This window comes from Tiliqua scincoides, chromosome 2 (assembly GCF_035046505.1).
Source record: "Tiliqua scincoides isolate rTilSci1 chromosome 2, rTilSci1.hap2, whole genome shotgun sequence".
Classification (NCBI taxonomy): domain Eukaryota; kingdom Metazoa; phylum Chordata; class Lepidosauria; order Squamata; family Scincidae; genus Tiliqua; species Tiliqua scincoides.
This window is the reverse complement of record NC_089822.1, coordinates 201,130,357-201,154,922: the sequence shown is the minus strand read 5'-3', so window position 1 is coordinate 201,154,922 and position 24,566 is coordinate 201,130,357. Positions and strand designations below refer to the sequence as shown.

General features: G+C 46.6%; 3 protein-coding genes and 1 pseudogene across 3 annotated transcripts; 2 read left to right on the top strand and 2 right to left on the bottom strand.

The window, feature by feature from the left end:
- Positions 1-1,454: 1,454 nt before the first annotated feature.
- MXD3 (MAX dimerization protein 3) lies at positions 1,455-8,747 on the top strand. Its single transcript, XM_066614193.1, has 6 exons — positions 1,455-1,762; positions 1,965-2,064; positions 3,970-3,999; positions 6,646-6,760; positions 7,254-7,428; positions 7,632-8,747. Exons 1-6 carry the CDS (start codon positions 1,693-1,695, stop codon positions 7,748-7,750), a joined length of 609 nt encoding a protein of 202 aa, XP_066470290.1. The 5' UTR covers positions 1,455-1,692; the 3' UTR covers positions 7,751-8,747.
- PRELID1 (PRELI domain containing 1) lies at positions 5,488-13,591 on the bottom strand. Its single transcript, XM_066614191.1, has 5 exons — positions 13,345-13,591; positions 10,248-10,473; positions 10,039-10,152; positions 9,759-9,837; positions 5,488-8,895 (listed from the first exon to the last, which is right to left on the bottom strand). The coding sequence occupies exons 1-5, from the start codon at positions 13,434-13,436 to the stop codon at positions 8,750-8,752; spliced, it is 657 nt and encodes a 218-aa protein (XP_066470288.1). The 5' UTR covers positions 13,437-13,591; the 3' UTR covers positions 5,488-8,749.
- Positions 13,592-13,677: 86 nt separating this feature from the next.
- RAB24 (RAB24, member RAS oncogene family) lies at positions 13,678-23,381 on the top strand. Its single transcript, XM_066614192.1, has 9 exons — positions 13,678-13,774; positions 16,400-16,611; positions 17,112-17,180; positions 17,501-17,579; positions 18,915-18,982; positions 19,469-19,568; positions 20,524-20,574; positions 21,896-21,958; positions 22,392-23,381. The coding sequence occupies exons 2-9, from the start codon at positions 16,495-16,497 to the stop codon at positions 22,457-22,459; spliced, it is 615 nt and encodes a 204-aa protein (XP_066470289.1). The 5' UTR covers positions 13,678-13,774; positions 16,400-16,494; the 3' UTR covers positions 22,460-23,381.
- A 769-nt stretch (positions 23,382-24,150) lies between these two features.
- Positions 24,151-24,266, bottom strand: LOC136642566 (5S ribosomal RNA; annotated as a pseudogene).
- Between the last annotated feature and the right edge of the window lie 300 nt (positions 24,267-24,566).

Below are 24,566 nucleotides of genomic sequence, written 5' to 3'. Positions count from 1 at the left end.
ATTCAAGTTAAGTGGATGTCCCCTGGTTCTGGTATTGTGCAAGAGGGAAAATAACTTCTGTCTCTACTGCCTGGGCATAACTTTATATTTCTTAATCAAGTCCCCTACCAGACACCATCTTTCTATAAAGCCTTGCAGGGCTTTTGTTCCAGGCACTCCCCCTCCCCAAGGAGCCACCACTGTGTTTTCTTGCATTTTCATGTACCTTTGGATTCTCTCATCCAAGAGAATGAATCCATTTCCAATGACAGCAGTAAGGCTAGTTACAAGTTTATTACCTTCTCCCCTTCTTAGCAGAGCACTTTTAGCAATTTCCCCCTGCAATATTTATTCAGGATTGTGCAGATTAGAGCAACAAGATCACATGCTATAGTCTGTCGAGGTACCCAATGAACGTATGTGGGTACAACATGGTTCTCTGATCTTACGTTCTTATCTATGTCAGATGCAAGGGAGGGCACCAGGATGCAGGTCTCTATTTATCTGGTGTGCTCCCCGGGCATTTGGTGGGCCACTGTGAGATACAGGAAGCTGGACTAGATGGGCCTTGGCCTGATCCAGCCGGGCTGTTCTTATGTTCTTATGTTCACCCATCTCCATGGGAATTACTATACCTGGGTTTATTTTTACAACCTTTTATCTGAATAATCTTTGTTCAGCTTTACCAAGCTTGAATGGAACCTGTGAGTAACTGTAGCTGGGTACAGGTGAACCTGAACACCCCCAAGAGGGTGTTTGCTCCCTGTTCTGCACTAGACTCTTTCCACCAACAAGTGTGAAGCTGGGCTAATGCCCCAAGCGGACAAAGTGTTGATGGGGACAAGAGAAGAAAGTGTCTGCGGAAATGTGGAAGAAAGTGGTCTCCTGACTTTTGAAGGGTGGGAGGTGAGGTCATTGCAAGGTGACCCGATGTTATAACTGCAAAAGAGGACAAGGCACCCCAAAATGTAGGACATCCAAGAAAAATGTAGGACGTGGCAAAATAAAAAAGCTAAAAACATTCATATATTGCTTTCATGTAGTTCATTTAAACACTATGTTACTTATATAAAATGTAAAACTGTATCGCATGTATTTTATTACATATAATCTATGAATTCCAAGAAGGCTTTTCCAGGACACAAGTTCTTTATTTAAGTTCCTTTCCAGGACACGAGGCTAAAAAAGAGGACAGGTCCTGGAAAAAAGAGGTCAGCCGGTCCCCCTGGCTCAGAGCCGCCCGTGGATTTGGGATGCTGGACGCAGGGTCCTCACAGAATCCATCAAATCCAGGTCGACCAGAGAGCTGCCCCGCCCCCGATTCAAATTCGAAACCTCCTCTTTTCCCGCCCGAATTTGTTTTGAAAGTGCCGTGACGCCTGGATGGCCGATCGCGTCCTGCAGCCACTAGCGGCGCCGCTTCCCGGAGCCACGCCCGGCGCAGGTTGCTGCTCCCGACAGCGGAGGCGGGCGGGGGATCGGCGCGTGGCTGGAAAGCGCTCCGTCCCTCTGGCTTCTCGCTTCTGCTCGCGCTCCTGCGAGCGATCCAGAGACCGACTGCTGCTTGCCGCCGGCCGGGTTCGAAGGGGCGGGCACAGAACCTTGGAGCGCTCGAAAGAGGCGGGGCCGGGCCCGGGTTGGCTGCTGGCGGCAGTGGGTCGGTTACATTGTCACGAAGTGTCTGTCTCCGCGGGGTGCGGCTCCCTTGTTGTCATGGAGCTCATCGCTAGCAACATTCAGGTGCTGCTGCAAGCGGCGGAGTACTTGGAGCGCAGGGAGAGAGGTACCTGTCCGGGCCGGGCCAGGAGGGGGGATCCGGGTGGGCTGAAAGGACCGCCATCGTTCTTCTCCGGCCCCCGTCCCAGGCAGGCTGCGCCGTCTGCACTGCTGTATCTGATGCATCTGTAGTGCCAGCGAATTAATCGGGGGGCTTCCCGCGGTGGGGGTGCGGGACTCCTTTGAAGCCTCTGCTTTTTGCCTTCCAGAAGCCGAGCACGGCTACGCTTCTCTCTTGCCCTGTGGCGGGCAAGACCCGTCTCGGTCCCGCAGGAGGCCGAAGCCTCGGAAGGCCCTGAAAAGCCTCCGGTAAGAGTCTGGAGCCGACACTCCGGGGTGGGTTTTTTAGTCCTGCGTCAAGCACCGTGCAAGGGAAAGATGCTCTTTGGTCTGCGGGAGACGTTTCTCTCCTGGCTCGGTAGCTGCCTGGCTTGGATATCCTGTGACCATCCTGAGGGTGCAGCTAGAACCGGATCGCTCTGGGACTGGGAAACGAAAGAGATGCGGCCCCACACAGGTGGGGAGGTGGCCTTTCAAACGGGTGTCACTCCTACACTCGTCGAACTGAAAGGACGCCCAACCAAAAGCCAATCCTAACCAACCTGTGACATAGTCGGATTATTTTATTTTCCTTTGTACTGGCTATCAGGTTTGAAATTGCAATTTAAGACTACTATCCTATCTACACTTACCTGGGAGTAAGCCCCGCTGACTGTAATGGGACTGGCTCCTGAGTAGACACGCATAGGATTGAGATCTAAAACTATAATCTCTGTTATTTCTTTAGTGGTTCTGATTTATTAAGAAATTGGACGAGGCGTCTTGTATTGTTTTTCCCGTTTTCTCTGAAACTTGTCTTTCAAGACATTGACCCTGAAGTAGAAATAGTCCAGTCCCTCACATCCTGTAAGAGAGACAACCCCTAACTGCAGAGAACCAGGTGCTGGAATTGATAGCTGCAAATCTCCGATGAGATTTTGCAAGGTATGAGAACGTGTGACCTCCTGAACATTTTGGTTTGTCATTATGAATATTCCTATGATCTAGGAATTTCTTTGAAATCACATAATGGAACTATGGAATAGAGACAAACATAAATCTGGCTTTCTTTCTGCAAAGATAGGCCAACCATGGTTTCCAGGCTCTTTACAGGTTGCTGCTGCCTGGGCCCAAATGCCTTTTCTTATTTCTCTCATATGCTTGCTTGCTTGTTTTATCCCAGCGAACAAAATGTTCTAGTTCTGGATTGTCTTGTATTTATGCCATAATCCAGTGGTTCTTCTCAAACCTTTTAGCATCAGGACCCACTTGTGAGAATGACAATCTGTTGGGACCTAGCATAAGTGATGTCATGGTCAGAAGTGACATCATCAAGCAGGAAAATTTTTAACACTCTTCACATAACAAAATCAAATCTAGTTAGTTGGTTGGTTAGTTAGTTAAACATTTTTAATAAATATAAGTTTAAAAATTTATTTAAAATAAAGAACCCTCCTAACCCTTCCAAGCAGTTGCTGATCTATTTTCAAAAAAATTCCCCAAGCATCTCAAGGGCTGCAATCCTATCCACACTTACCCTGGAGTAAGCCCCAATGACTGTCATTGTTAAAAGCACAGTAGTCTGCTAAAAGTACAGATCTGTAACATCTAAATGTAGTCACATACCATGGTAGCATCAAGTTTAACATCTTAAAAATAAAATACACATCGAAATGAATGCAGACCCACCTGAAATTGGCTCATGACCCACCTAATGGGTCCCAACCCACAGTTTGAGAAGCACTGCCCTAAGCAACCCAATCTTTCGATTGCCTGTAACTTATAATGTGACTTTGTGTTGATGGTCAGTGTGGGGATTTGTGTTGCTGGATATCTGACCAGGACCTTGAATGATAACAGCCCTGTGTTACTAAGGCTGCAATCCTAAATACACTTTCCTGGGAGTAAGCCTCATTGAAAACTATTACTTCCAAGTAGACATGCATAGGATTGCACTGTTAGTGAGTTTCTCCATGAGCTGCAGCTAGTGACTGAAATTCCTCTTTCCTATTCACTTTCAAAAAAAAGAAGAGTCGAGGGTGAGCACTGCACAAGAAAGGATTATGTTGAGACGTAGTTTGCCTCTGCCTCACTGAGCAACAGGAAGGACACTGCTATCAATTTCTGAAAATCAAAATACATCCACTGACTCCTATTTTTCTTTTCTCTTTTCAGGTCTGTGCACAATGAGCTGGAGAAGCACAGGTAAACTTTCACAGAAGGGAGAAGGACAAAGGATAGTCAGTCTCTTCCCACCCACCCCCATCTCCTGTTGCAGAAAGTGTAGCAGGAAGAGGAAGTTAATAGCACTGAATGTACCAGCTCCTGTTTATAAGACTGCTTTGTGTCTGAGGGAGGGGATGGAATTCATGAAGTAGCAAAAAACATTTTGTAGCTGAATGGATAAGAGGCCTGCACTAGACTATTTCAGTGTGTGTTGCCAAGCTTAGGAGATGTGGGCACAGCTCTTGTATATTCAGTGAGCATGCTGTTGATTCCTCATTTGGAATGCTTTTTACATCATAAAAAAGGTACATAAGGGAATATCCATAGGGAGAAAATGCAAGAGAGAGAAAGCGCATGTGAATTTGGGTTGGGAACCATCCCTATTTTTCAATCAAGAAGTGAAAAAGAAACAAAAATCTTGGGGGGGGGGGGATGAGAGCTGACAGTGCACCTTTAGCCATCTGTCCACAGCTAAGTAAACTGCAAGAGATCAAAAACATAAGCAACTTGAACCCCAGCTATAAGATCTTGGGGTATGACTTGAGAGGAGGTGCTAGCCACATTTATCAGTCCTGCAGCACAAGGTATTCTTTGTATTCAGTGGAACTTCGTATTCAATGGGAGTTACTCCTAGGAAAATGTGTATAGGATATACAATTGTCCATTTCTGTGTCTTGCCACTCCTTCTCTTCCAGTAACTTTTAGTTGAAGCCTCATTCAAGTAATTGCCCATAGGGACTGAAGCTCATGACTAGTTGTTCAATTTTGTACTTTTGGGATCAAAGCAGATGAGACTGGAACTCTCAAATTTTTGATAGTCAACAAGCAGGAGACAAAGGCATGCTTCTATCCCACCATCAGTTGGTATTCAGAGGCACACAGCTGTTGAATCAGGAGGTAGCATGTGGCCAACATGCCTAGTAGCCACTGATATAGACTTGTCCTCCATGAATTTGTACAATCCCCACTTAAAGGCTCAAGCTAGTGATCATCATAGTTTTAACCCATCTGCAAACTTGGCCACCACACTTTTAAACTCCTAACTACAGATAACTTCTGAGCAAGTTAAAAAGCATGTCTCAATACAGATCCTTGGGGGACCTCATTTCTTATTCCCCTTCACTAGGAAAGTTGTGTACCTATTCCTACTCTCTGCCTAATGTTCTTTAACCAGTTACAATCCATGAAAAAACATGTCCTCTTATTCCATGACTGCTTATCCAAGGGCCTTTGGCAAGGGATTCTGTCAAAAGTGTACAATGTACAATGTCAATTGGATTGGCGCTGTCCACATAGCTGTTGATATTTTTGAAGAACTCTAACAGGTTCATGAGGCAAGAATTACTTTTGCAGAAACCATGCTGATTCTCTTTCAGCAAAGCTTATTTTTCAATGTGTTTAATGTTTCTTTGTGCCAGTTTTCCTGGATCCTCCCCCCCCCCCAAATTCTTTTTTAAAATATCAGTGTTACATTGGCTACCTTCCAGTCCTCTGACATGGACACAGATGTAAAGAACAACCTATATATTTTTGTTAGATCAGCAGTACCACATATGACTTCCTTAAGAACTCATGGGTGGATGCCATCTTGACCCAGTGATGTGTTAATTTTTAATTGACAGTACACTTTAGAACCTCATCCCTTGTCGTTTCTATTTGACCCAGTTCTTCAGACTTCCTCCTTCAGAAGATCAGTTCAGGACCAGGTATCTGCCCTACATCTTGTGTAGTGAAGACAGATGCAACAATTTCATCCTCTCTGCAATCTCCATATCCTCTTTAACCTTCTGTTTTATTCCTTGTTAGCTAATGCTCCAGTTGCCTTCCTGGAAGATTTCCTGCTTTTGATATATTTAAATAGTTTGTCTTGATGTTTTTAGCCACATGTTCCTTTGTTTCTTTTTTACATTCCTTATTGTCAGCTTTCATTTCTTTTGCTAGAGTTTGTTTCTCTTTCTTCTCTTCTAGATTTTGAATCCTTGTTCTCTAATCTCAATTGTCTGTTTCTTTCCCCTCCGTGCTGGGCAAATAGTTCTCTGCGTGTGCTTGTGTGTTGGGTGGGTGCAATTTAGATGAGTGAAAATACCACAGGGAAAAGTAAAACAAACTGGTTCTCCTATAATTGATCTCCTGATCTCTCTTGTAGTTTGGCCTTCTATATATACTTTTAGCTCCACATTCTTAGGGTAGACTTTCAAAATATTTAGATGCTACTTAAGTGAGAACCATCATGGGTGACTGCGGCTCAAGGAAGGAAGGTGGTGAGGAAGGTCATGGTTGTGTTCTCTGCCATTGACTCATTTGGGGAGTAGCTGAGGCATCTCTCTCATTTTACTTATTCTGGCCATCTCTGTTTGCTGACTCCCTGCTCATGTGACTGTGCTTGCTAATAGAAGCATAGAGAGATCATGTTCAGCTTCTAACTTTGCACAGGAAGTGATTTATTAATGGAGAATTTGAAGCCTAAGCCACATAGATGATTGCAGCCACTTTTAAGGAAGATTTTGGGAAATATGGGCCCATCTTGTATAGGACTGGAAGTTGTCTCAAGGATTCACCTGAAACCTGAGCAAGCTCCCCTGCTGGCTCCTGCATCAAATCCACATTGTGTTTGCTCTCCGACAGGAGGGCACAACTGCGGCAGTGTTTGGAGCAGCTGAAGCAACAGATCCCCATGAACACAGAGCATTCTCGGTACACGACCCTGAGTCTCTTGCACCGAGCCCGACTGCACATTAAGGTATGTGACATGTCTGTCTCCTTAGGGGCTTGACGTAGACAGAGGTGTAGTGAAAGGTTGCCTCCTAGATAGTTCTAGCTGCCTCCATTGCCGAAAGCAGCAAAATCCTTGAGCACATGGCCAGGATCTAACAGATGTGAATGGATTTAAAAACTCCCACCCTCCATGGTAAATGTTGCATGACTGGCTAAGGACAAAGGGAAATCTATTGCTTCTTCTTGCTAAGTGGCTGTGTTGATTCCTAAGGGCCATAAAGCCTCTCCAGTTTTTTTCCTATTATGTTAGGAATATGTTAGGAATTATATGAAAGGTCTGGCATTCAACTTCCAATGGTGTCTAGCCAAATACTTCTAGGAGGCTTATATGCAGGGCATGAAGGTCCCAGCTGACAATCTATTTTCACCAGGTAAATTAATGTGGCTCATTACTTTCTAAGGAGCTAAAAGAATGGCTATGGTAGCTGGTCTTGTCTTTGATACTACTTCCCCTCCAGAAGCTAGAAGAGCAGGAGCAGAGAGCTCAGCAACTCAAGGAGAGGCTACTGTGTGAGCAGCAGAACCTACATCAGCGGCTGGAAGAGTTACTTGGTCACTCGAGTGTGGAGCGTCTACGGGCAGACAGCCTGGATTCCTCTCGGCTCTCCTCTGAACGTTCTGACTCAGACCAAGGTGAGTGCTGCCTTGCCTACTATTGTATCTTTCTGTAGTCTGGTCTCACAGCTGGATGTTTTCTATTGTGGAATATACTAGCCTGTAAGTGGGAAGAATGGCACTTTTACCAAGATATGGCTCCCTAGAGAGCAGCTAGAACCTGTAAGACATTTCATCCTGCATGGGGATACTATAATGTGGGTTTTCTTTCCTTATTGCAGAAGATGCTGAAGTGGATGTAGAAAGCCTGGCCTTCAATAGCATTGAAGAGGATGTGGTGGCTGTCTTCAGTACAGGACAGGAACACAGCTATTCTAACACCAGCAATTTCTGGTTATGATGATCAGAAGCCCAGGTCTGGGGGTGGCTCTCACCTAGACAGAAGATTTCAGCTTCCCAGTAGCACAGGCATAGCTTCGTGCAGCTATTAAGAGAACCCAGCTCTTAACAAGACTGCTTGCTTGCTACAGTAGAGGATGAAAAGAGGGACCATCTGCACAGCATGGAGGACAGAAAGAATGCTTGAGCTGTACCGGCATGCTCTTATCAGAACCAGCCAGAGACTCCACGATGGGGAAGGTAGCTAACCATCCTTCCTGTTACTATGTAATGTGGGGGCAGAGAAGAGTGAAGATCAACTGTGGTGGATGTTCTTATTTATGTCTTCTCCTAGTTAAGAGTCAAAGCAGATGGGCCCTCCAAAAAGAGTTTGGGGCTGTTAAAGGACCAAGACCTAAATGACCAAGTAGCTGTCCAATTGCCCCTGTGAGAACATGAAACAGCTGAGTTGCAGGAGCCAGAGTTTGGAGTCAGTAACGGCTGGAACATGGACCAAGGGGGGCACGTATCACAGAACAGCAAACCATAGCAGTTACCATTCTGACTGACTGGGAGGCCCCCTTTTACACAGCTGCTTTTCCTTTGTACTCAGTGCCTTTTAGTATATTTTTTTTAATTAGTTGCATCCTCGGTACCTGCTTTTCTCATAATGCTTCAAAAGCACAAGACAAGCACTTTGGGGCAGGCTTGCCAAGAGGCAGCTGTCAGCTCACAACTGTGGGCTGCAATATAGGGCAAGAGACCTTGCTTGTGTGTTCAGTTTTGAAGACTGGTGCTCACCAGGGGCACAGGCCCTGGAATGATATTAAATTGAAGTCTATTCTTTTAATTATAATTACACCTTTAGAAATAAGATGATTGTCAGATTTGTACAGTTGCCATTAAAAAAAAACAAACATAAAATCTAGACACTCTAGTTGGCTCTGCCTCCTGAGAGAAGTGTCACTACAGGTGAGCTTTCCAGGATTACGCCGGTCCCCACAGCAGGATAACTGTTTCTTCACACATACTGTTGCTGCTGCTTCTTTTGAGTAGCTGCCTTGCTAGCCAAGTCCTTTGCTTTCTCAGTAGCAGCCAAGGCTGTTTCCTTGGCTTTCTCCGTGGCCTCCTTTGCTGTTTCCACTAAGGTTTTAGAGGGTGCTTCACCTGTAATAAATCAGTAAAGCAAATACTCAGAGCATAACTACGTACTTAGCCCACTTTATACCACAAAGGCCTTGCAGAGAAAGCTCTTCTGAAGGAACTCCAGTGCTCTTGCTAGTCTGAACATAAAGCACCACTGGAGAGCCCAAAAGGCCATTGGTGGTAGGAGTGCACTACATTGCTATAAGAACTCAAAAGAAAGCTGCAAAAACTAGGTAGAGAGTGAAAAATAGCAAACTTCTTCCCACATGAGGTTGGTGTCCTTCCCTGCAAGCATGCCTCCCAGCTTCTACCTACTCTTACCCTCTACAAGTGAACTATTCCCCCAATAGGCCATGTTTTTACTACTCAAGACAAGGAGCTGCAGAACTCTCCAGAGTTTACACAGAACTTGCACAAAAGCCAACTGAAGTAGTGATGTTTTCCTGTCTCTTCCCTAAGCTACTTGGAATGTAAGAATTGCCCTTAAGGAACACAAGGTTCTCTCAGGACTTCCTGCAGAGAGGACAAACAAGCTGCACCTCAGGTTGACACTATCTTAGTGCTGTACAAAAGAGCAGTTGGGTACACTAAGATCACATGAAACAATCTCACTGCTCTCCAGCAACAGTTGCTTGTTCTGAGTACAGCCAGAGAAATAATCTTGGTGGTTTGCCAATCCCTCTGTGCTAAACCTCCTAGAACAATTCCAGGAAAACACTACAAGGATATTAATTCCATGGTATAGCAGTACACACAGTCTATACCTTGCAAATTGAACTTGTTTGCTGTACTGGGAGTCTGGTCATTCTATCCCAGTATTTGTCAGTCGTATTTCCCTGCCCTCCAATGCCTTTTTGTTGGTTGCCACTTCTTGATATACTCACCTTGCATTTTGGCCAGCACATACTCAAACCCTTTGGTACTCTTGGTCACATTGCTCTTGAACCTGGCCAAGCCAAACTCCTGAAACAAAGTACAGCAAGGAGGAGCTGAAACTAAGACAGACAAGGAGTGCTGACAGTTAAAGATTCTGCCATGTTTCCACATTTGCCTACTCCACACCCTGGAGTAATCAACTCCAGGGAAAGCAGCCAGTGGTACTTTCAGCAACAGTCGTACTCCTTTGAAGTGTCTCAAAACTACACCGATTTGCAGCCCACTCACCTGGACAGCACGTGAGACCCCAAACAGACTGGAGGAGATCCAAGCTTCCCGCTTGACTTCTGTCCAGCTGCTGTTTTCTGGGTTCTCTCTGTAAACACACCGCTCTTCCACCACCTGCATGGGAAATGGCATAGCAAGAAGATTATTACCCTCCATGACCAGCGGTGCTCCCTGAATTTTGCACTGCAGGGCTAGGCCCTGCTGCTCACCATAAGACGTGCATGATTAATGTTCCAGGTAAACGTGGTCATGGTTCGGTTCTGTGGGTCCACAATGGAATCTTCTAAGATGTAGACAGAATGGGAGACATTGGCTGGAAAAAAGCGCTCTGCCCAGCGGGGCATCCTGTTGGTCTTGGTTAGGAGTCGCCTAGAAAGCAGCTTCTGGTCTTCAGTCACTTCCCGGTGTAAAATATCTTCTGTCAGGACATGTTTGCTGAATAGAGACATTGGTGCATTTGATACATTCATTTAAGCAGTTCTCATTCAGCCTTGCTCAACTGTAGCCAGGGGGCACTGTTGACTCTCAAGTCAGCATGGAGGCTAACTAGGCTCAGTGTGGTTTCTGCTTTCACAGCGTGTGCAACCATACTTGTTTTCCACAGCAAAGCCTATTCATAGGTCTGCTGCAGTTGTGAAAGCTTGGGTAGAGGGTCTCTTGGGCAAAGAGGACTAGTCCCTGGAGTTCTCTCAATGTGCATCACATGGAGAGATCTCAGCCCGTTTTCAAACCTCACCTGTGCTATATTCAGCAATCACTACAGTGTCAACTTCACCTTTGGTAATGTTGTGTTCAGCAGCCAGCAAAGAATGTTTGCACAGAGGAGCGGCTCAAGCTATGGTTTGCTAAGGAGAATCCACCCACGTGCATGTTATCCTTGGACTCACAAGTTAGGAGCCAGCAGTTGTATCCAAGTCTCACAGCCCTTCATGCTGCCTCACCTCCTCCCAACACCCACTGCTTGGGTACAGCCAATAGAAAGTTTAGCACCCATACATGCACAGGTTAGTCATAAGTGGGCCAGTTTGCACAATGCTTTAATAAACTCCAAACCAGCTCCACATGATAAGAAGATAGGCATGCATGTTCTGGCACTTCCCTTGAATTTGAGAGAGTTCAAGCCAGTTTCTTTCATTGCAGTAGGGAGGGCGGTTCACCTGAAACTTGGTAACTTGGGATGAACTTCTTCCTCTTCTGCCATGATTAAGAAAACTGGCCTGAATTCACTTAAGTGTATGAGGAATGACCAGGATGTGTGTACACACCTTTTATTCTGTAGGGCAGGGGTGCTCACACTTTTTTGGCTCGAGAGCTACTTTGAAACCCAGCAAGGCCCGGAGATCTACCAGAGTTTTTTTTACAATGTTCGCGCCATCATAACATATAACATTTATGTGTACAATGTATGTTGGTGTACCTTGAGCCCCACTGAGTATAACAGGACTTACTCCTGAGTAGACATGCCTAGGATTAGGCTGTGAGGCTGCAATCCTAGCCACACTTACCTGGGAGTAAGCCCCATTGAGTACAATGGGCCTTACTCCCGGCATTTCCTCCCAGAGGCACCTGAAGGGGGGGTCGGCACTCCGCGATCTACTCATTTTGCCTCGCGATCTACTGGTAGATTGTGATCCACCTATTGAGCACCCCTGCTGTAGGGCCAGTTCAACAACAACAACAACAACAACAGTATTTATATACCGCTTTCCAACCAAATAATGAATGGCTCCCTGTCCCAAAAGGGCTCACAATCTAAAAAAGTTCACAGGGCTCACAGTTCAGGGTTAAATATAATCCAAACACACCCTAATACCCTATGCATTTAGTTTGGGGGAAAGGGTAAGAAGAGGTCATGATTCATTGCCTTACATACCTTCTTGACAGTCATGCAGCACAATCCTGTGTGTGTTAACTTAGGGCGCAATCCTAACCCCTTATGTCAGTGCTTTCCAGTACTGGCATAACGGTGCCAATGGGACGTGTGCTGCATCCTGCAGTTGGGTGTGACTCACAGAGGCCTCCTCAAAGTAAGGGAATGTTTGTTCCCTTTCCTCAGAGCTGCACTGTCCTTATGTCAGTGCTGAAAAGCACTGACGTAAGGGGTTAGGATTGCACCCTTAGTCCCACTGTGTTCAATTTGGCTTACTCTCAGTTTGGTGTGCATAAGCCTTCATACTCAAAGTGAGTTTCCTCTGAGTCAGTGGTTTCTTTTAATTGACTATTCCCAAGTGTCTGTATACGCTGCCCTCCATTCAAGCCCAATTTAACCCATTTTTGCCCTACCTGCAGGTGTACACTTTTGGTCCCATTAAGAAATGGCTTAAAGAAGATTCTCTCCTGAGAACATCCAAATCTCCCTGTGATCTGAGAAGGTTCTTCAGACCTGTTTTCTCCAGCATCTTTGCCCCTTTTCATTCATCTGCTACAAGACAAATAAACTTTCTGACTTTTTTTTTTTCAGACCAGCCAAGTGGCAAAACTCTGGCTCTAAAATGCTAATGTCAGCTCAGGCTCTGAAAGCTGAGCAGTTCTTCCAAAGAAAGGGAAGCTACAGAGGACACCCTGACACCACTTCCTCCCTCTGCCCCCAGTGGTCACACATCCTATTGAGCCAATGGGGGGGAGGGGGTAAGGAAGAGGAGAACCAGTGGTACAAGCATGAGGATGACCTGCCTGTGCTCTCCGCTGGGCAGCAGCTGAATCACAGCACGATCCTATGCTTGTGTACTCAGAAGTAAGTCCCACTGTCTTCAATGGGGCTTCCTCTTAGAAAAGTGTGGATAGATTGCAGCTCAAACCCTTCTGACCAGGTTGGCGATCTCATGTTTGCACAGTCTGCTGGGCAGAGAACAGGGAGAAGGGGGCGATCTCCATGCTGGACGGAAGTATGAGCCCAATCCTCTGCCTGTCTACTCAGGCATAAGTCCCATTCTAGTCAATGGGGCTTGCTCCCAGGTAAGTGTGGATAGGATTGCAGCCTGAGAGCCCAAGCCTAGGCATGTCTGCTCGGAAATCAGTCCCATTATAGTGAATGGGGCTTACTCCCAGGTAAGTGTGGCTAGGACTGCAGCCTGAGAGCCCAAGCCCAGGCATGTCTACTCGGAAGTCAGTTCCATTATAGTGAGTGGGGCTTGCTCCCAGGAAAGCGTGCACAGGACTGCAGCCTCAAGCCCTCCCCAGCTGGCCCCCCCTGGGCTGCGATGCCACCCACACTTTCCCGGGAGTCGGCGCCGCTGCACACAACGGGCTTACTCCTGAGTAGACAGGCGCAGGGCTGCGCGGAGGGGAGGGGAGGGGGCCCCTCACCTGTAGGGGTTGGGGTAGCGCTGCCAGAAGGCGGCGAAGACTTGGTCCCAGGGCCCCTTGAGGACGCTCAGGGTCAGGAAGTACTTCCCCATCGCCGAGGCCGCGGCAGACGGAGGGGCGCGGCCCGCCGGCTGCCTACGCTCCCCGGCCACGCGGGCAGCCCCAAGGACGGCGGCGGAGGCAGCAGCACCCGGAGCAGGAGGCGCCCAGCCGCCGCCATGCGGGGACAGGCGAGAGGCGACGACTTCCGACGGGCGACTCGGGCGCTTCCGCCCCTCAGCCCCGCCTCCGCGCGCGCTTCCGGCCCCGGCACACGCTCCGCCCCCCCGTTGAGCCCGGGAAGCGCCTCAGCCGCCTCAGCGCCCGCCGGAACCGGTCCGCCTGCGTAGGGCTCGCGCGCCTCCTCCAGCGCCAGCGCCATGAGGCCGGGGTGAGTGGGCTCGCTGGGCTGGGCTGGGCTGGGCTGCCCTGCTCCTCTCCAGCTGCCGTCGGTCCCTGCTGCTCGGGCGGGCGCCCCGGGCTCCTGCTGGCTGTCAGGCTGCTGGCCGGAGGGGGCATCTCCACGCTCCCCAGGCCTAGGCATGTCTAGAGTCAATGGGGCTTACTCCCAGGAAAGTGTGGCTAGGATTGCAACCCTACAGCCCAAGCCTAGGCATGTCTACTCGGAAGTAAGTCCCATTATAGTCAGTGGGGCTTACTCCCAGGTAAGGGTGGAGAGGATTGCAGCCTCAGGCTGCAAAGTATGCACACTTTCCTGGGAGTAAGCCCCGTTGAACTCAGTGGAACTTATTTCTGAGTAGACATGCATAGGATTGGGCTGTCAGTGTCCTCCCCCACCCCCACCCCCCAAGTATCTGCTTGGGATCCTTGCTCTCAGCTTGCTCACCAATGATGTGGAGTTGGTTGGGAGTGAAGAGCAAGGTGGCCAAGTTTGCAGGTGACACCAAACTTTGGGTGGAAAAACCCAAAGCAGATTCTGAAGTGGCTGCAAAAGGGTCTTCTCCATCCTGGGTGTACATGGGCAGCCAAATGGCAAATGCGCAGCTCAGTGTCACATTGCGGCACTCCAACTACCTACCACACATCCCTGCTCCAACTTAACAAATATACTGAAGGCATCTGAACTGTTGGTGGCAAACAAGAAAAGAGATCTTGGGGTTGTGATGGACAGCTCAATGAAAACATCCTTAGCAGCTCTGAACAGCACCTGTCAGTTCTGAAGCTGACAAATATCCAACCTGGGGTTATTCAAAAAGGGATCGAGAATAAAGACTGCTTATATCATATTTGCCACTATGTTACGTGAAAATCCCCCTCTTTGCCTTTTAGCTGTGATTTTCTCGCTATATATCTGGTTATGCTTTTATGGACTATAGTATCATGCAAGCTTAATGGTTCTCCCAGCATATAGGCCACATTTCCAGGACTTTGGTCAAGCCACAAGCTCATGGTTACACAACCATCACCCCCCATAGTCACACATTATGCGAGGAAGTCTTGTGTTTTAATCCAATCACTGTTTAAGTGATTAAAATCATGGAAACTGCCTCCCATGATTTTGGTGTTGAAATTCTGTTTCTGATTGCGTTGTACCTATGTTTTCCACAGTCTTTGTTAAGTTCCCCCTTCTAGGAAGCCAGTCATCAACCCCTGATTGAATTTTGCTGATAACTGATATCATCATACATCCTGATTTCCATTCAAATGTATAAACATTACTCCAAGCACCCAGCTTTGTGTTAGCAATCAAGCTACCTTCCAGCTCATTGTGTCTCCCAACCCCTTATAAGAGAGGGCTTCCTCTTACACACACACACACACACACACACACTCTCTCTCTCTCTCTCTCTCCAAGGCCCAACACATTTGTGTTGTGTCAGAGGGTCCTCTCCACAGGACTTCCCCCCCCAACTGCTCTACAGGACAGGTAACTAACTACTTGCACCTGGAACTCCTTTCCTTTTTGCTCCCCTTCTCTCCCCATCTTTAGTTAGCAGCTGGGGCTGGCAGAGCAGGGACCCCTAAAGCCTTCCCTACATCCCCCCTTCCTTATCTGTTTTCCTCAGATGCACCAAATACTCTACACTCAACCACCATGAAAGCTAGATACACTGAATTCAAGCATTAGGACCAAGAAATATCATTTCTCCATGTGCATTATGTTTACCTTTATTCTTTTGTAATAAACCATAATCTTTTATTGAAAGTTATCTTTCTCTTAGTCTCCTCTTTAAGCAAAAGGAAATTTCTCTGCATGTTCCAATAAGGGCAGTGTAATAATTCCCCTAAACAAAACACCCCTTTTGGTAACAACTATACAAATCTATGGTGTGGCCATGTTTTGTGTACTAGAGCTTAATAAGGACAGTGTGGAACTGGAAAGGGGGTAAAAAGGCATGATAGTGGACAAGATAAACTTTTGTCCTGATCCAGCAGGGATTTTCTCATGTTCTTATGAGACACCCTTTCCAGATTCTGTTGAGTCCAATGCAGATCTCTTTTGCCGTGTTATGGGGTTTCATTGATGCCGGATATGGTTGCCTGGATATTGGTGCCAATTGCAAATGTTGGGTCCTGTTTCCCATCTTATGGTAAGAGTCTGTGGCTCTTATAACATGTGTGTGCCAATACAGATAGAACTGAAGAAGGCAAAGGAAAGCAAATTTGCTCCTCCTGAAGAATTACTCCCCAATGTTATAATTAATCCCCAGCTCCAGTGGACTGCTGCTGCTATTTGTGTTGCTGAAGGAGCAAATGAGCTATCTGTATCTATTTTTCCCCTTAAAAATGTTGTCCTTGCTTGCTTTTGTTTCCTCACCAAGTGTTCCCCCCCCCCCAGGTATGGCTATTGCGTGCCCACAGTTCCATGGGCATTCCTGTGCACTGGAAGTACTAGTATTGTGTGCAAATGTGGTGAGACACCAGCATTCTTGGCTGTGCCAGGTGTTCAGCTCCTGCCTTCTGTGTTCCTTTTAGTGGGAGGAGTGACATGGGGCAAAGGTAAATTCATACTGGTCTCTGTACTACTGAGTCCCTTCCTCATCTTCTTCTGCAGGTGAACTTCTCCACTGGAGCTGCATCTGAAACTTGCTGCTGCAGGAGAGTTTGGGATCCCTCTGGAGGGCAACACTTGGCTGCAAGGGTAGGAGAATGAGTGGGCAGCGTGTGGATGCCAAAGTTGTGATGCTGGGCAAAGAATACGTAGGCAAGACCAGCTTGGTGGAGCGATACGTTCACAACCGCTTCCTTGTGGGACCCTACCAGAATGTGAGTGTGTACTTTTCATAGCAGAGATAATTTGAGCCATTTGCAGTCCTCTTCCTTGTCTTAAATCTTTCTTGGGTTTTATACTTAAGATTTTCAGGCCAGCAGAGGGGTCTGAAACTGTATATTGTGAAGCAGGCATCTAGGGAGTGATTTGTACACTGGGGACTTGGATGGCAAGAGAAAGTGAAACTATTCATTTGGGGCCTTGTTGGCAGACAGAGAATTGAAACTGCTATTACTTGCTATTGGTAATGTTGCAAATAAATTCATAGCTGTTACTAACAAAAATATTTACTAGCTTGTTTGCCAACACATATCTGTGTTAGTCATTTGTTGACCTACAGATGGCCTCAAAGAAGGAAAAAAAATAACTCTTTTCCTTTTTAAAGAAACTTCCCTGTGTAGTTCTCTGCAGGCAATGCATATTTGCCAGGAATGGCTTTTTCCAAGGACCTGCTGGGATGGTATAGCTGCTTCTATATCCAGTCTCTTTATTTTAGACAATAGGTGCTGCGTTTGTGGCCAAAGTTATGCCAGTAGGAGGCCGGACGGTGACCTTGGGAATCTGGGTAAGTCTGAGTTGACGGGGAAGCTGTAGTTCACTACTGAATGCAAGAGAACATATGGTGGTTTGGTTGTACAGGGGGAGGAGGCACTGTGCCTTCATGATGAAGGGGGCAATTGTGGTGAGGGATGCTGGAATTCCCAGCTCTGAATTCTCACTGCCCGGTCCCTAAACATGTTTGTTTTATTCCACACTATGGACAGTATTTATTTGCCTTCCTTTTTGATGGGTTTATTCTACCTTGCTTGGAGAGTGCCTTATTGGAGGCTTTTGGATTCTTTGCTGCTGGGTTTACAACACAGGATTGCTTCTCCATTTCTCTAGGATACAGCTGGCTCCGAGCGGTATGAGGCCATGAGCAGGATATATTACCGTGGGGCGAAAGCTGCCATTGTATGTTATGGTAAGCACTTACTTGCATGCAGAAGCAGGTGCAAATAGAGCCCTGGATTTACCTTTCCTGAGCATACACACTGTCAAGGTTGGGTTGACCAGACCTGGAGAGGGCTGCCCTAGTCAAGCCATTGTTATGAAGGAGATTTGCATGAAAAAGTTTTGGGATCTTCATCAAGCAAACGCACCAAGTGCAGAATCAATGTGTGGGGTTACATTGATGGTGGGGTTACACCGTCCAGCTTGAATGTAGCGTTCTGCATGTAATTGGATCCTGGAGGGTCTCCAGATTTTTCCCTACTACCATCACCTTTTTTCAGCAACAGATTACCCACTAGACAAGTGTGGCTTCTATATAGACATATTGATGCTGTTTCAGTGAGACATCATGTTGATCAGCCAAGGCAAGAACGGCCTTCTACTTGCCTGCAGCAGTTCTTTTCCTATATCCTGTGCTACTCTGACTACCAGTTAGCTTCCTCCTTCCTTCAGGAAGTGCTTGTCCTGCTCCAGGACTAGCAGCACACACAGAGAGAGAGGAGCATCTGTTTATCTCCCTGTTATGAGGTGGTGCTTTTTAAAGGCCAGAAGGAAGGCAAAGAGCTCTTTTTGTTGCACTGCTGTGTTAAAAACGGCAGTGTTTTAGATTCTACTTGTGTGGTCCTTTGCCAGCAGCAAGTATGACGGCAATGGAATTGCTTGAGGGCACATGCTAAATTACAAGGTCTGTGTTGACCATGAAACATTCTTTATCAGTGAGGAAAGTTTTCCAATGTTTATTTAGCTAAACACAGAACTACATGAAAATTGTTCTGTTGCTCTTGAATTTAAGCAATTTGTGCCCACGTTGCCACATTGTGCCCACAGGGATAAAATGTGACACCTGTAGCATGGGCAGAAATGGGTTAAAAAAGAGGAATAGCTTCTCTACCCAGCCATCCTGCACTGTGATTTGATGGATGAATGCCCTTAAGCCAAACCCCTTTGAACTAAAGATGCTGGAAAGGTCCCATTAGCCCTGCTTTGAACATTTCTAGAAACACAAATATTTTGGTAACATACTCACATGAACATTGCACTCCTCTGTATATTTGCTCAGATGGGATCAGTGGGGCTTACTCCTAAGTAAATGACCATAGGATTGCAGCCTAAAGAAACCAAAAAAGCACAAAGGCTGTGGCAATAGGTCTTTTATGAACCCTGGAGCTAGCAAGCAGCGTGTTCCCAACTGATCTACCACCTATTCCTTCTGGTCCCTAGATGGACTCTGCCTACATAGGGGTTAGTGAATCTTCTTTATGTATCTTGGGTGGGATCTAGTCTTGACACCTCCCCACTTCCACAGATCTTACTGATAGCAGCAGTTTCCAGAGAGCAAAATTCTGGGTGAATGAACTGCAGAACTTTGAGGCGGTGAGTAAATCTCCATTTCCAGGCAGGGAAAGCATATACCTGAGCTTTCTGGGAGACAGCAAGGAATGTTGGTCATGCAGAGGGGCATAGTATTGCATGCAAGGCACTGAATAGGGATACTGATGTGGGGCAATGGGGATCCTTGAGAGGGGTTTGCATGTTTGTTTCTCCCATTCTTTGGAAATCTCAGAGCAGATGTTGGGGGCTCCTAAGTAGTCTTCTACTCCAATATTGACCAGGCTGAGCTGCTTAGCTCTAGTTGTCAGATAGCATTTTGTGCCTTGTGACCATTTCCTGGGCCCCGTTAATTCTGTGTGACCCAGGACTGCATTTTGGGCTTTATAGGGAGCTGTTTCAATGTGCTATTGGTTCCGTTGTAGATGTGAACTTGATTTGGCCGCACAGGTTCTTGGGACCAGATGAGGGGTATATCTGATCTTGGCTGATCTTGTATGGAAGTACTTTTTGTGTTCTCTTCCTCTGCAGAACTGCAGGATCTATTTATGTGGCACCAAGAGTGACTTGTTGGAAGAGGATAGGAGAAGACGGGGAATTGACTTCCATGATGTCCAAGACTATGCAGATGGTGTGTGTGTGTGTGTCTATCTTCACTCATTGCTAGAAGCTCCACTGTGGGTTCTGTGTTCATCTTGCATTTCAGTAAAAAAAATTGACTGCCCAGCTTGGAATTTGACTGTGTCCTTTTCATAATGTCTTCCTACTGACCAGACTTCCTCACTGGTAGCAGGGCAATGGAAGGCTTTGTGGACGGGGCAGGGGGAATGGCAAAGTTGATGCTATTACTAGCTTGGCTTCATCGGAAATTAAGGCCCCAATCTTCCCAACTTTCCAGTGCTGATGCAGCTCTGCCAATGGGACGTGCACTGACTTCTGCATTGCAGGGGCAGTCATGGAGGCTTCATCAAGGTAATGGAATAATTGTTCCCTTACCTCAGGGCTGTATTGGTGCTGGAAAGTTGGATAGGATTGGGCCCTACCTACTGCCTGTGTTTTGGGGTAGGGACCGAGCAAGAATTGGTTTCGTCCTTCTAGTTCAAGAGTGATGAACATTAAACCTACAGGCCAAATGCGGCCCCGGAAGCAATTTATCTGGCCCCTGTTATAACTGGGCACTCTCCTTTCTTGAAAATATGATCAAGATTCACACATTTTCTCTTCTATAATTTGCAGTTTGCTTATTTCCGTGTTTTTTTTATACCCCACCTTTCCTATGCTGGAGCACATGCCCAGTGAGTTTCCATGTGAGAACAAAGTGCTTGTTCCTGACCATCATCTGCTTAATGATGTCATTTCTGGCCCTCAGCGGGCACCATGAATACTAACTTTGGCCCTCTGTATGAAGCGAGTTCGACATCCCTGTGCTACATTGTATTGAGCCCTGCAGCCAGCCTGATGTCATGTTCTGCAGGAGCAGCTAATGCCTCAACCTGTCATTGATGCTGAGGAGGAGCTGGACAATTTTTTTTGCTGTGTAGAGTCAAACACTGATGCTCTTTGTATCTGTCATACTGTGATTTCAGAGATCAAAGCTGAGCTGTTTGAAACTTCCAGTAAGACTGGACAGAATGTGGGTAAGTATGTTTTCTGTCTGCTGTATTTTCCATATTTTTATAGCACCCCTCCCCTAAAGGCACTCAGGGTGATAAACATAAGTTCCTCTCCTTCTGTTGTTCTCACAACAACCTTGTGAGGTGGGTGAGAAATAGTTACTGGCCCATGGTCACCAGACAACTTCATGGCTGAGCAGCAATTTGAATTTGGATCTTCCAGGTCTGAGTTCAACTCCAGAACCTCTACACCATCCTGGCTCTGGGATATAGACAGATCATTCTGGCATATAGCTTTATGCCCAAAGTATGACTAGGATTATTGGAAGAGCCTCATGCCTCAGTGAGTGTGCTGCTAGAATCAGCTGGGCTAGACTGCTCTTCTCCTTTAGTTTGGTCTTCTGCTAATTGTTTCCCGTATCTTGCCAGTCCTGGACTGCTGGGGATGTAGCACTTTGTTATGGAGTTGGTGAGGGATGATGATTCTAATGACTGCCATTTGTCCTCTGCTCAAATAGAATTGCAGTGCAACAGTCCTGTGCCTGTTTGTTCAGCAGCAGGTCCCATGGCATTCAGTAGGTGGGTTCATGCTTAGGATTGAAGCTAGGATTCCAGCACCCTAGTTATCTGCAAGAATGTAAGTGCAGGCTGAGGGTGGACTTGAGTTGCAAGTATGTCCATGGGATTACTTAATTTTGCTGTCTCAGGGCCCAATCCTATAGAGTGCATGCTGGCTCACTGCCAGCATGCACTGTCTCAAACATGCCATAAGGCACGTTTGTGGGCCTAGCACCAGTGCTCCATCAGTGTTAGTTTAGTGCTGGCTGCCGCTAGGCTAGTACTGGTGGAGCACTGGAGCTCTGCTGCTTGGCAGTTGCGTGGACCACCAAGCAGCAGAGAGGTAGGTGTGGGGGGAGGTGGAGACGTTTCTGGGGCAGGGGAGGTGGAGGGAGGGCAGGAAGGAAGTGTTCTGGGGGGGAGGGAGTAGGGGGAGGGTGGGGTGGGAATGGTGGAGCTTTGTTCCACTGGATCCAGAGCCTCCATGTCATGGAGGTTCTTTATTCTAAACAGGTTATTGTAGAATTGAGTAGCCCCATTGCGGGGCTACATGCTTTACCTGGGAAAAGGGGACAGCAGCTGGCTGGAGTGCACTGGAAGCAGTGGCAGCCATTTTTAGTACCAGTGCAACCCTGCGCACCAGGTAGCTCAGGATTGGGCTGTCCATAGTTTACCAAGGGATGTGCAGGTAGTTTGGCTTGACCTCTGAATTCAGATGTAGTCCAGTGTTCGTACTGTTGTGGGTGAGCAACCTTGTGAGTGGGTGTTTTTTGCTTTTGTTTTTAAGATGAGCTCTTCCAGAAGGTGGCTGAAGATTATGTGCAGTTTACCAGCTTTCAGGAGATGACAGGTGAGCTTCAGAACTAGATGCTTCTGCCCTTTTGTAGTCACATTCCCTTATGGAAATACTTGCACCCCCTTCTTTCTATAATCTCTTGTGCAAAGGTACTCCTGGACCGGGACGTACCTAGCACATTCCCTTTATACAAAAGTGGGTTCTGAGGAACACTCACTTAAGAAGCAAAATAAAGAAAAGCTCATGCTTGTCACACATGTGAGAAGCACAGGCTCTGTAAACATTTCCAAATGTTCTGTAGTTGCTTGTTGTGATATATGCAGGGGCATGGAGGTTGACCCTTATACCCTTTGTACACCCATATTGACCTGGACAAGGTAAGTCTGTTCCTCTCTAGAAGGATATGCTATGTTCTTCGTATACAGATGCGACTTGCTGCGGCAGATCTGCACTATTTCCTTAACGCTTGTTTGTGCTCTGCTTTCAGAGGACAAGGGAGTTGATCTGAACCAAAAGAGCACTACCAACTATTTCTACAGCTGTTGCCATCACTGAATCCTCCTTATTTTGCCAAAAGCAGTGGTTCCCTCCTGGGTTAGCAGTTCATGCTCTTCAGACAGTTCACATTGTTTACCTGCTACATGGTATATCTTGCCCATTGGACATGGAGAGCATCATTGGCTTGCACCTCTCCTTCTGAACATGGTGGGAAAGAGTGCAGCAGACCCTGCAAGACTTGCTGCCTTGTTGACCAGAGACCATGATTGCCTTGCACCCTGCAACTACTCCAGAGGCTGACTAAATTATTGAAGCATGTCAGGCATTGCTGCGTTCCACAACTGGCTCGAAGCAGAAGAGACCCTGTGCTGGCTGTGGTTAATTCTGCCATTCTGAATTTTTTGCTTGATTCTATGCTTATTATTTAAATGGCTTCTAATAAGTTATATAAATGTAAACAAAAGTGCATTGTGGCCCTGTGTTATTGAGGAACACAAGCAGGTTTGTGTTCTTGATGGGGCTAAGGATCTTCTCACGCCAGTCTTCAAGGAGAGCTAATGATGAGGATAGGGTTTAGCTTTCTTTGCAAGCGTGAGTCAATAAGAAATCTATGCCCTTGGTATTACGGGGTTACACAAAGGACCGGTCACTGACTAACAATAGGCACTTCCCTGCAGTGATGTAACAGGAAAAAAAGTTGGTCAAGGGAGGGGACAATTAAAGGTAAGGAGTTTACAGATCCTCCCAGGGATCTTTTATTGGCCAACTTTGGTTGATAGAAGTGTGTGTGAAATAACAGGCTCTATTTTTTCCAGATCTGTATGAGTGCCTTTCAGCATGGTCAGTTGCTTGGTGTATGGGCTAATTATAGTAGGCTTGGAATGCCTAAACATGAAGGGGTTTTTAGACCTGGCCTGAACCATGGGGGCATATTCAAGAAAGGAGAGTTTGGGAATCACATCACTGACATAATGTGCAAATTGGGGCACCGGACATTCTTCATTAGGCTGACTGGAAAGATTGCATGTCTAGCTGTAAAAGAGGAATTAATTCATAATCTTTCGCCATTCCTTCCATCTCATTTGTCATCCCTATGATCTGTGTTGAAAGAGAAGTCTGTGGCTCCTTCTTCCTTTGGCTTGTAGTCGGAAGTGATAGGTGTGTATGGTATACAAAAATCAGCACTCCTTTTTCTATTTCAGAAATGTAAAGGACGGAATGTACATATTACAGAGGACCAAGACTGAATGTACATATTACAGAAAGTGAGGAGGTAGAATTCTAGACTGTTCCACTTCAGATTGCACTTTTGAGTTGTATTTTAACATGTTCCTGATGGGAAAAGCCCTATCTCATGAAGCACACTGAAGAATAGTTTCAGCACTGTGACATTCCTGATTTTCTACATGTAGGGCAAAGATTCAAAAATATGACTTGCTACCAACAGCTGGAAGTGGACCAATCCACAACACTACCACCTGTGTAATGTGTAGACTGGGCCTTGGTTGCCTTAGCTGATTATGAATCATAAACAATCTTTGGAATGCAAAACAGCTAATATTATAATGCCGTTGTACAAATCTATGGTAAGGCCACACCTGGAGTATTGTGTCCAGTTCTGGTCACCCCATCACAAAAAGGATATAATGGAAAAGGTGCAAGAGGGCAACTAAGATGATTGCTGGGCTGGGGCACCTTCCTTGTGAGGAAATGGTTGGCAACCTTCAGTCTCGAAAGACTATGGTATAAGCCTACAGCACCTGGTATTCCCAGGCGGTCTCCCATCCAAGTACTAACCAGGCCTGACCCTGCTTAGCTTCCGAGATCAGATGAGATCGGGCATGTGCAGGGTAAGGCTACGGTGTTTGGGCCTTTTCAGCCTAGAAAAGAGACACTTGAGGGGGGACATGATTGAGACATACAAAATTATGCATGGGAAGGATAAAGTGGATAGAGAGATGCTCTTTACACTCTCGCATAACGCCAGAACCAGGGGACATCCACTAAAATTGAGTGTTGGGAGAGTTAGGACAGACAAAAGAAAATATTTCTTTACTCAGCGTGTGGTTGGTCTGTGGAATTCCTTGCCACAGGATGTGATGACGGCATCTGGCCTGGATGCCTTTAAAAGGGGATTGGACAAGTTTCTGGAGGAAAAATCCAT